At 46.9% G+C, this 12,268-nt stretch overlaps 1 protein-coding gene across 2 annotated transcripts in view; it reads left to right on the top strand.

Annotated features, from left to right (window-relative positions):
* LOC146855739 (natural cytotoxicity triggering receptor 3 ligand 1-like) overlaps positions 1-12,268 on the top strand; it is a 145,688-nt gene that overhangs the window by 80,496 nt on the left and 52,924 nt on the right. For both annotated transcript variants that reach the window (XM_085650650.1, XM_085650651.1), the window contains exon 4: positions 4,333-4,422. In XM_085650650.1, coding sequence (XP_085506776.1) covers positions 4,333-4,422 — 90 coding nt within the window. The remainder of the gene's footprint in view (positions 1-4,332; positions 4,423-12,268) is intronic.

Raw genomic sequence — 12,268 nt, 5'->3', positions numbered from 1 at the left:
ATATTCTTAAGTATGACCTCTGAGAAGAAAGTTTATTCTCTGTCCTTTGGATGTAGCTCGGTATAAACATCCCAAAGTCCCGTTTCTAAGAGTTTTTACGTGAGTAACTGAGTTATCCCCTCCCCCCAGGAATCTATCCAGGGGGTGTCTGTCCATTTACGGCATTTGCACCAGATTGAGATCAACAAGCCATATTATTTCACCCATGATTTTTTCTGTTATCATTTAAATTGCTATCCTAGGAAGAGTATGGAATATTAGAGGTTACTATAAGGACTTCTTGTTTGAGTAATTGCCCCAGTATGCTCATAAATCATCCCTCCTGTGTATCTGCTATAATTTCCATTATTTCTAGGCGTAGTGCTTTTGTATAGCAAGTAAGAAAGACTCCACTGATTTCCTTTATCTTTCTGAGGCAAAGTACTGTTTAGAAGATGTTTGACCTTAATATTGTTTAAAAAATATTGTTGGTCTTGAATAAAATTGAATTATCGTAATTTCCAGAATATTGAGGGACAGAATACCACATTGTTTTATTTATTAAAACTGCATAAAATACAGTACTCAATTCATTATAATCTTTTATTAGTTTGAGTGCTATTAGTTCTATTTTTGTTAATTATTTGTATTTGTTTTTTGAATTAATGAAGTGTTATGTTATGAATTTATTTTTTATTATTATTAGTTACTATATATATTTTTTTAAGTAAATGTATTGTGTATGATATGATTATGGTGGTAATCTTTTTTATTTTTATATTTTTTATATTTGTTTAGTTTAATTTTATGTAATATTTTGCATGATTTAGGATTGTGAATAGAAAATGTATTTTTTAAAGTCTTAAACCTTTCTACAGCTGGTCAGATTGGATTTGGAATAGTAAGTATCATCCCCACATAGTTCAACATATTCCTTACTGCAGCATAGGTTGGAGAGGGAGTAGTCAATCTGAGCCTTTCAATGAACAACAGCTTTCCCAATTGATGCATAGATTCTAGTGGAAATAGTAAATATGACACTTCCAAAGTCCAACATTTTCCTTACTATTGCTCGAATTGGAGTAGGAATAGTAAATTTGACCCCTTCAAAATCCAATGTTTTCCTTAATGCGGCTCACTTTGAAGTGTGAGTAGCAACTCTGACCCCTCCAAAGTCCAACACTTCCCCTATTGTTGCTCAGAATGAAGTGGGGATATTAAATGTGACCCCCCCCCCGCCAAAAGCCCAACAGTTCCTCTACTGTTGCTCAGTTTGGAGCGAGAATAGTAAATCTGAACATTGAAAAGCCCAAAATGTTCCCTACGCAGGTTGGAATTGGAATAGTAAATTTGACCCCTGTAAGGTCCAATACGTTCTACTGTTGGTCAGGTTGGAGTAGGAATAGTAAATCAGACCCTCCAAAGTCAAACACTTTCCCTACTGTTGCTCAGTTTGGAGTCCGAATCTTAACTCTGATCACTCAAAAGTACATAACGTTTTCTAATGTTGCTACGCTTAGAGTGGTTATAGTAAATCGGGCCCCTCCAAAGTACAATACTTCCCTTACTGACACTTGTGTTTTAGATGGAATAGTAAATTTGACCTTGCCAGAGTGCAACAATTTTTCTCCCTTGTTCAAGTTAGAGTTGGAATAGAAAATTAGATTTCTTTGATGTATGTGTTTTTATAATTTCTTTGAATTTAGTTTACACATATTTTAATGTTTATTAGATTGGAGATAGAATTGTAAATTTTTTCCCTCATATCTAAGTCATATCTATTTTATTAACATGTGTTGGATTATATATGTAGTAGTGTTTGTGAGAAAATGTATACTTTGTTTGAATTTTTATTATTTTGTATTTGTGTTGATATGCTTAGATATATTTTTTAAATTTAATTTGAAAGTATCCTTATCTATAAAATGGGTTATGTTGGGTACATACAATATCTGCTCCATCTCAAATATGTCTCTCTGTATCTCTTAAGACTTTTCATTATGGAGTTAAGTCCATTATGTTAGGCATACCTTGGACTGAGCTTTTATTTATATAGTTTGGTTGTGGTCTGCCTAACACTATTAGTGAAGTTTGTCACTTATACATTGATATTTGTTGTGGTATATGTTTGAATGGGTATCTTCTCCTATTCCCTTTCACCCCATTGAGAGTTAAAGAACTCTATTAGAGCATGACAATAGTTAACATTCTCTTCTGGAGTGAGGATAAAAATACCTTTGAGTATACTACTGAGTCCATTCCTGTGGCCAGATATCCTCACTCTACCCCATAACTTCTATTAAGTCTCCCTGTAATACTATCTAGTATTTAATGTAGGTACGATCAGTCCTAAATTCACTATACTTAAAGACCTCTTTTTGGTTAATGCTCTGCCCTGTGCTACTCTTCTGCTTCTCTTGCCCATTTGCCTCCATTGTTGGTTCATTGGTCTGTCTCCTCACATCAGGAGTGCTTCGCAGTCCTTTCAGTAAATGCGAGACAGCTCAGCTAAGTCTTGATATATGTGCATTAAGCAATCATCAAATTCATCTGTTTCTATGCTCCTAGCTGCTTGCATTATCTTTTCCTTGACCTCCGATAACATGAGCTTTGCTAGTATATCTCTTGGTCTGGATGCCGGATATGGGTGACTAGACCTCCCTCAATATACTCTTGTTATTTCTATGTTTTCTGTACTCTCTTTGGTCAGAATATGTGCCGACAACTGATTGAAGAAGGATATAATATTTGAGCCCTCTGTTGATTCTTTGGTGCTTCTAATATGACTATTGTCTCTTCTCAACCTGTCCTCTAGATCTTCACATTTCTCCTCCCCCCTGTATGCATGCACCTCAGATCCTGCACATCATGGACTGCACCAGTCCATGCCGTGCAGGATCTACCTCTGCTGATCCCATTGTGGTATCTTTTTCATTGGCACCGCTGTGGGACCGCCAAAGAACTACCCACCAGAGACTAAAAAAGTCATAATTTGGCGGGCGGTGTCAGTATGGCTTTGGTGGTCTTGGAGAGGGGCGTCAGCATGGCGGCCCACTCCACGAACGCCAAAGTTTGTAGACATATACAATAATGTGAAGGGTGGAGATAAACTGAAGTAGAGGATCATGCAGTTTAGAGAGCCATTAAAGAAGAGATATTTATATATCAGGAAGGTAAATGTGTGTGATTATGAGTGATTACACTGGTCCTGACGATTCCTGATATATTACTGTAATAGCCAATTGGAAGGCAATACTGCAAAAGTGAAACAGGACTTACAACACTGGTTATTAGTGGTAAACATGTAAAATTATGGTTCGTGGGATGGCCGGGGATGGTGACAGATTTTGGACCAACTGCATTGGGAATAAAGGTGTAATGAGCCAAGAGGCACAATGGTTAACTGGCTTTTCATGTTTGCATGGTTTCTTTGTTATGTGCTAAAGGGAACATTGTAAACAAACACATATAATGCATGATGGAGTGTCAGTTATTCAGTATAACTCTAGCATACTAAGAGCAAAGTGAGCAATAAGGAACTTATATGTTGGGAAAACTAACATAAATTAACAAAAAGACTCTCAACATGCACAAGCGCGGTTACCTCCAAAGCTTATGCTCTTTTCATGCTATGGACCCACACTTATTGGCTATATATATTGATAACATCTCAAATTACATTATTGAAGACATCACTGATAAAACCATAGTAAAATGGCTATTTTAATAAAGGGCTTCAGTTATATATTCTTAAAGCTTGTCAATTGATTTATGGATATGATTTGAATGGAAACCCCCTGCCACCGGTGCATGTTTAGTAATATATCAAAGTTATGAAATACGTTTTAATTGATCTTATGATGATGATGATTGCATTGTTGATGATTTTGATCAAACAATATATTTTAACTGATGCAGTAATATACAGCATTGAGATGCACCTGAAAAAGAAATTGAGAAATAGCAATGAACTGAATAACCTTCAATTTGGCTTGATTTACTCAAATCTTATATTCTTCACAATAGTCTGATATTCTAGTCAAAAGACCTTGAAGGGGTCTCTTAGTCATCAAAGTACATTAGAAGATTAGAAGGGTGAGGGTTAAACATTTACCAGATTTGTTGCATTTGCAATGCGGTTGCCCATAAAATCCAGCAGCTCAGTGGGATACACATTGAGCAAGATTGTAGAAACAAGGCAGTCTTCTTAAACCCTAATATGTGTCAGTAGCATCGCAGAGGATTCCATTCTGCCCAGCATCTTTCGTACGGTGATGAGTCCTCATATTGGCTTTTAATGACCTTTAGAACCTGATGTACTGTCTAACTCTAATCTCCTCATTTCTGTTACAGGACTGGCACACAGAATCCCACCAGAGTTCTTGATAAGAACAGTAATTTTTGCAGCTTTCGTGTGTATTATCTGTGTGATCTTCCTGACATGTAAGTGGCTCTTCAATAGTACAGTTCTATAGGAATCACTATAGGCGTTCTGCAGTAGGAGGTCATATCCTTCACTTTTACAGTGGAAACATATATGGATATTAGGTCTGGATTACACAGCAAAGCAATGTGAATGAATATTAATAAAATAGGTGCCAATTGCCCCAGTCAGCACTATCAATGACATTACCAACACAACTACTAACCACCACACTTCTACAAGTGTGGCAATTCAGTGTGATAATTCAGACTATTCCAGCCCCTCAAAGCTGTAATGGCTTGGGCGGCAGGTATTAGGCGTTGTTTATGGATATTGAATTAATAAACAACTGTTGTAACAATCAGTAGCGGCTGCTACCGAACATGGGTGGTGGGGCAAATGGAGGGAGGGTGTTGTAATAATAAAAAATAAAAAAACACTTACCTATACCGCCAGCCACCGCCTCTTTTTCCTCTGTCCTCCGTCCTCCTTCCGCAGGAAGCACACATCCTCCCAGAATCCCCTGACCAATCACAATGCTGCCTGACAGCAGCGTTGTGATTGGTCTGAGCGACCGTGGCTTGGCGCTCAGACAGGGGCTGGTAGGCTGTCCATGTTCTCCACTCAGGCTGTAATACAGCCTGAGTTGAGAACATGCAGAGTGCACATGAAGCTTTGGCCGGTCCGATATGGCCGGCCAAACCATCATGCGCACTTTATTATTATTATTATTAATAAACTTATAAAACGCATGGTTACACTAGAACAGTGTGTCCTCGCGCTGGTGAAGAGGTAGCAGAGCAGGTACTGACGTCTATACGAGAGGAAATAGGTGGGTTTTCAATTTCTTCCTAAAGGAGCCTTCTACGGGTTCCATACGAAGGCAAACTGGGAGTTTGTTCCAGAGCTGGGCCGCCAAGAACCTAAAGGAGCGGCCCCCCATCCTGGCCCTCTTCACCCTCGAGATACAAACCAAACACAAACCTTCAGACCTGAGGCGGCTGGTGGGAGTGTAAGGTGTTAGGAGGTTCCGCAAATAGGCTGGAGAGGTCCCATGCATAATGCGGTGACACAGACATAGGGCCTTAAAACGAGCACGTTCACGGATAGGGAGCCAGTGCAAGGAGGAGAGAGCCGGTTTAGAAGGGGCTCTCCTCGAACGCTTCAGAACAAGTCGGGCCGCTGCGTTCTGCATGCATTGGAGTCTTTGTATACATCTTTCAGTAGCACCCAGATAGAGGACATTCCCATAATCAAGACGGGAGGTCACGAGTGCATGAACCAGGGTCTTCCTGGCAGCAGCGGGCAGTATGTCCAGAGTCTTCCTTAGTCCTTTAAGAATTCCGAAACAAGTGCCCGCAACCCGTCTGGTGTGATAATCAAATGAGAGGTGGGAATCCATCCAGACCCCAAGGTTTTTAGCCTGGGCACAGGGAACAGAAGTAGGACCCAGAGTCTGCGGCCACCACGCGGACGACCAGATAGAAGGCGATTTACCCACCACCAGTACCTCAGTCTTATTGCCATTAAGTTTTAAACAATTTGTGTCCATCCAGGCAGCAAGTTCTTGGAGGCACGCCACCAAGTTGGGGGCCGCTGATTGTTGATCCTGAGTCAGGGACACCACCAACTGGGTGTCATCGGCCTAGGATACCACTCCAATCCCAAAGCCTTCAGCAATCTCAGCCAAGGGAGCCACATAAAGATTAAAAAGGGTGGGGCTCAGAATTGAGCCCTGGGGGACCCCCTGCTGCAATGCCATCACCTTTGAGTAGAACTTACCCTGCCTCACCTGAAAGCTACGATTATCCAAAAAAGAGGTGAGCCAGCCTAAGGCCCTTCAAGACACACCTCCCTTCTTCAAACGGTCAACCAATATCTGATGGGCCACCGTATCAAAGGCCGCACTGAGATCCAACAAAATCAGGGCCGCAGTTTGACCTGCGTCCACGAATTGATGGATGGTCTCAGTGGCCAGAAGAAGGGCCGACTCGGTCGAATGACATGCACGGAAGCCTGATTGGGTCGGGTGAAGAAGATGATATTTCCCAATGTGTGTCGTAAGCTGCTGGTTGACCACTTTCTCAGCGATCTTGGCAAAATACGGAAGAAGAGAGATGGGCCGCAGATTATCAAGGCGTTCCAGGCCAAGGTGCGTTTTTTTTGGGATGGGGAGAACAACTGCCTCCTTCCAGCCGCTAGGGACTGTACTGGTCTTGAATGAGACCTCCAGGAGGTGCCTAATAAAAGGTTCCAGAGTTTCTAAACACCCTTCAAGTCTTCTCGGGGAGGCGTGATCTTTGGGAGACCCTGATTTTACGCTCCAACAGATATTCATCAAAATTTCAGGGGGGGGGAGTGAAAAAGTTCTCGAGCCTTTCCTCCTCAGCTAGAGTAACACAGCGTACCCTAGCCCCCACATCTTGGTCAGTAAGGACCACATCAGGGAAAGAGGAGTAGATCGTCCTCACCTTCTCAGAGAAGAATTCCGCAATTTCATTACAGCGTTCAGCTGAACCTTCAGCGGGCGCAGCTAAAGAGTCTAGAGAGGAGATCTCTTTATAGACCCTGAATAGTTCTCTGGTAGAAGTTTCTGCCAGCCCAATTCTTACACAATAATGTTCAGCCCTGGATTTCCTAATAAGCCTATGGTAGGCTTTCAGCGCTGCTTTATATTCATTTTTCCCATGCATAGAGAAGTCCTTCCTCCATTGTCTTTCAACACGTTTACAATCTGCCTTAGCCGTTCTCAGCATATTGTTAAACCATGGGGCAGATTGTTTGGTTCTGGTTAGTGTTTTCCACGACCAGGGGGCAGTCTTGTTAAGAGCTTCGCCTATCCTCCCATCCAACTCAAGACAGGCACTGACGGCGTCCTCACCCCCAGGCGGACCCCCCATCAGGAAGGCATTCTTAAACTTGTCCGGGGAGAAGCCAGACCATTTCCGGCAGGCTATACCCTCAGTCGAGAGTTCCTGCACCTTCGACATGGGGAACCGCAACATGAAAGGGACTAAGTAGTGGTCTGTCCAGATCAGAGGCTGGGGGGTACCAACCACAGCCTCCTTCCAGGTGGTGAAAATAGGGTAAAGCAAATGGCCCTTCTGGTGGGTTGGGCTCGTAGCGCTGAGTTGTAGTTGGAGTGTTGCTAATTCCTGGCGCAAGGCTTGTGCCAAAGTGCAGCCAGCATCTTCCAGGTGAAGATTAAGATCCCCTAGCACAATAAGCTTACTATAGCGCAGTGCAGGTTGGGTGAGGTAGTCAACCAAGTTTAATGTAAATCGGGAAGGATACCCCGGAGGTCTGTAGACCAGGAGGCCTTTCACGATACATTTGCTATCAAACGTGATCGTGAATAGGCCAGCCTCACAGTCCGTGATGGTGATTTCCTCAAGTTGGAACTGGATATCGTGCTTAAAGATCATCGCCACACCACCACCCCTACTAGAGACCCTATCAATGCGGCTGATAGTATACCCAATAGGCAGTGCCTCGAGGAGCTCCGGCACGGAGTCCTCGTCCAACCAGGTTTCAGTTAGAAACATAATATCCACCTGATTGTCAATCAAAAGGTCATAGACCTCAAGTCTGTGTTTTCTGAGAGAGCGGCAGTTCAGTAGGCCGCAGATTAGCGTCCGCAAGCCAGCCTTCCCCTCAAGCATAGATTTAAATTTAAAGGTACAGTGATTACAGGCTCTAGTGCGGCCGTCCGCATGCAAGGTGTGGGAGCAAACTTCGGCAGTTTTAGGTCGAAGAGCAAGGAGGGCCTGACTATTATAACATAATGCCCTACCCAAACCACCAGGGGGACTGGCCCCGGGCCCCGGACGGCCGCGGACGGGCACAGACGGGCTTGCCTTAGGCGCGCCCGCTGCGCGGCCGCCGTAGCATGCGTTTATATGCCTCCCCTCAGCCGTCTACGCCCCGGAAGTGCTTAGCCCTGACCTTCTCCGCCCTCCGCACAACGGTACTAGCTACCGCGTCGGACCGGGGCGAGAAGGAAGGAAGAAGGGACAAAGCACACAGATCTCTCACAGGTGAGCTCCCTCACGGAGGCTTTCACTGTAAAAATGCTTAAAAATGCTTACAAGCTGCAAGATGCGTAAAAACAAAACATAGCAATTACACGGTTAAAAGAGCAGTTACACGTTTAAAATTAGATAAAACACTCAGCGTATTCACTCTCGGAGCAGCAGCGCCAACCAAGAGGCTCAGGGTACTGCCACTGCCCTGATCACCGCGGGCGGCCGCCGTAGCATGCGTTTATATGCCTCCCCACAGCCGTCTACGCCCCGGAAGTGCTTAGCCCTGACCTTCTCCGCCCTCCGCGCAACGGTACTAGCTACCGCGTCGGACCGGGGCGAGAAGGAAGGAAGAAGGGACAAAGCACACAGATCTCTCACAGGTGAGCTCCCTCACGGAGGCTTTCAGTGTAAAAATGCTTAAAAATGCTTAAAAGCTACAAGATGCTTAAAAACAAAACATAGCAATTATACGGTTAAAAGAGCAGTTACACGTTTAAAATTAGATAAAAGACTCAGCGTATTCACTCTCGGATCAGCAGCGCCAACCAAGAGGCTCAGGGTACTGCCACTGCCCTGATCACCGTGGGCGGCCGCTGTAGCATGCGTTTATATGCCTCCCCACAGCCGTCTACGCCCCGGAAGTGCTTAGCCCTGACCTTCTCCGCCCTCCGCGCAACGGTACTAGCTACCGCGTCGGACCGGGGCGAGAAGGAAGGAAGAAGGGACAAAGCACACAGATCTCTCACAGGTGAGCTCCCTCACGGAGGCTTTCAGTGTAAAAATGCTTAAAAATGCTTAAAAGCTGCAAGATGCTTAAAAACAAAACATAGCAATTACACGGTTAAAAGAGCAGTTACACGTTTAAAATTAGATAAAAATGCCTGCTGTGGCCTGCTCCGCCGTCCTGGGGTGGCCCCCCGGAGCTTGTGGCCTTGATTGCTTGCTTTTTACGGCGTGGCTTGTGCGGGTGTGAGAACCTGCGACGATGGCCACGAAACAAGATGGAGATCGGTCGAAGGCCAAGTCAACCCGACGTGGCGCCGTACATCAGGCCAACATCATGGACCGCTACACCCTCCAGAAGGGATCTCCCGGCGGACCGCACAAGTCCGCTGAGTGCCCCTCGGATGCCCCGGATTTGCCCACGGATCTAACTCTGCAAGACGTCATGGGCGCCATTGCTGAGATGAAGGCCTCTGTGGGCCAGCGGTTTGACACCTTGGCGCATAAGATCGACGCGGTCCTCGTTGATGTCAGCCTGGTGAGGGCTGATCTCTCCAAGACCAACGACCGGGTCGACTCTTTGGCCCACACCGCGTTGGGCCTCACGATTGAGGTGGCGGCCCTCCAAACGGAGGTGAACCGACTTCGTCAGGCGAGTGCGCTCACAGATCGGCGCCTGGAGGACTCCGAGAGTTGGGCCCGGAGGAATAACATCCGCATCATTGGAGTGCCCGAGGGACGGGAGGAGGCGGCGGCGGATCTCTTTGTGGAGGACCTGATCACTACCCATCTCCAGCCTCGGGGACTGAGTAAATTCTTTGCCGTGGAAAGGGCTCATAGAGTTCCCGGGGGACGGCCGAAGGTCGGAGCCCCTCCGCGGCCTCTCATTGCCCGTATTTTAAATTTTCGGGACAGAGATGCGATTCTGCAAGCCTCTAGATTGCAAGGGCCAATTAAACTGGATAACATGGAGGTGAACTTTTATCCGGACTTCACCCAAGCGGTCCAGAAGCAGAGACTGAGTTTCCTGGGCGTCAAGCGGCGGCTTCGGGACATGAACTTAAAATACGCCATGCTCTTCCCGGCCAGGCTGCGGATAGAGGAGGATGGTCGCACGCACTTTTTTGATCGTCCTGAAGCGGCCGGGGACTGGCTTGACACTCTGTCTGGGGGTTGTGATCGGGATGGCGGGGGGGGGCGGCGGGTGGAGACGGCCCACTGGACCGGGACTGAGGTGTTGACACTGGGTCTCACTCTGGACGGATATGGTGCCACTTTCGGCCAAGCTTAGGGTCTTTCGTTCTGCTGTACTCTTTTTTTTTTTTTTTTTTTTTTTTTCCCCTCCTTTGGAGGTGGTGCGGGGTCTAGAAGGGGTACTCTTTCCTCCTCCAGGGGGTCTAGTTAGTTTCACTATCTAGGGGCGACAGGCACACTGCAAGTTGGGGGGGCTGTCTGGGCTCATGCAGGGGTGCAGGGAGGGGGGAGTTTTGCTGGGGCGGTTGGGATTGGATGGGGTGTTGTTTGTTTACTTCACAAGGCAAAACCATTGTTGTGCTGTTTCTAAAGTGCTCTCTGGGGGACGAATGATTGCTTTTGTTTATGATGGGGGGTAGGGGACTGAGTCTTTATCCTGGAATGTTAATGGGCTGGGGGACAGGATAAAACGAGGCGTGGTCCTGCAGTTCCTGAAACGAATTTCGCCCGATATAGTTTTCCTGCAGGAGACACACCTCATTGGCAACTCCTTTTGTGCTATGAATCGACGGGGCTACCACCTTGTGGCCCACTCGGGCTTCACGTCTGGCTCAAGGGGTGTGGGCATCATGGTCAAGAACTCGCTCCCATTGGAAATTGATGAGGTGCTCCATGATGACAGGGGACGCTACACGGTTTTGGTGGGTAGAATGGAGGGCAGAGTGGTCGTTTTTGTGTCTGTCTATGTCCCGCCAGGGTTGCAGACGACCACCTTTGCGGATCTGGGGCGCCTCCTCCTTGGCCTTCCGGAGGGGATTCTGGTGGTTGGGGGGGACTTTAACGCTGTGGTTTCCGGAACTGAGGATCGTCACCCCCCTAGGGATCTCCCCCGTGCCCAGGCGTGGTTGTCTGGCCTCTTGGATACCTTGGGGCTGGTGGATTGTTGGCGTTTGAAACATCCCACGCAGCAACAGTACACCTTTCATTCTGGGGCCCATGGTAGTCTTTCAAGACTAGATTATGTCCTGGTGCCGGAGGCGCATGCGGGGAGGATAGGGGAGGTGCGCCATTTGGCGCGGGGTATTTCAGACCACTCCCCGCTCTTGTTGCACTTTGATATTCTCCCGAGGGGAGAGGGTAGGGTGGTCCCGATTAATCCCTGGTACCTGCGTGACCCCTCCATTCGCGCAGAATTGGTTAAATCCCTTAAGCGATACTTTGACGATAATGTGGGGTCAGTGTCATCGGCGCTTTCTCTGTGGGAGGCGTTCAAGACGGTACTCCGGGGGGAGGCCCTGTCCCTTATTTCCCATTCCCGGCGGCGCGAGCGGGAGGAGGTGACCCGTGTTGAAACTGAGATAACCGAGTTGGAGGGTGATCTAGAACGTGGGGTGACGGATGACAAACTGCATGTGCTCCGACTCAAGCAAGCGGCCTATAAGGCCCTCGTCACGGAGGCGGCCAGGGGCCTCAGTAGAGAGCAACAGGGGAGACTGTATGATGTGGGTGATAAGGCTGGTAAATTGATTGCGTGGCTGGACAAAAAGGAGAGAGCGAGTCGAGTTGTCCCAACGATTGAGAAACAGGATGGTGTGTGTGTCACTGAACCGGAAGAAATTGTTGACTGCTTTGCAGAATATTTCCGTGGGGTGTATTCCCCGGTGTCTTCCCGCTCGGAAGATGATTCCCATGCCCTGCTCAGAGACATCGCGCTGCCTTCCCTCTCGGAGGAGGACAGAGTGTCGTTGGATGCCGCCCCTACATCTGAAGAAATTGCCCTAGCCATACGTTCGGTCGCTTCCGGCAAGGCCATGGGTCCTAATGGTCTTCCCATTGAGTTGTACAAGCTGCGACCGGATACGCTGGCGCCGCATCTCCGTGCTATGTTTCTCGAGGCCCACTCGGCGGGTTCCCTCCCACCTGA

Source organism: Triturus cristatus, chromosome 4_1, assembly GCF_964204655.1.
Source record: "Triturus cristatus chromosome 4_1, aTriCri1.1, whole genome shotgun sequence".
NCBI lineage: Eukaryota > Metazoa > Chordata > Amphibia > Caudata > Salamandridae > Triturus > Triturus cristatus.
Note: the sequence above shows the minus strand (reverse complement) of the source record. Positions and strands in the feature narration are given on the sequence as shown.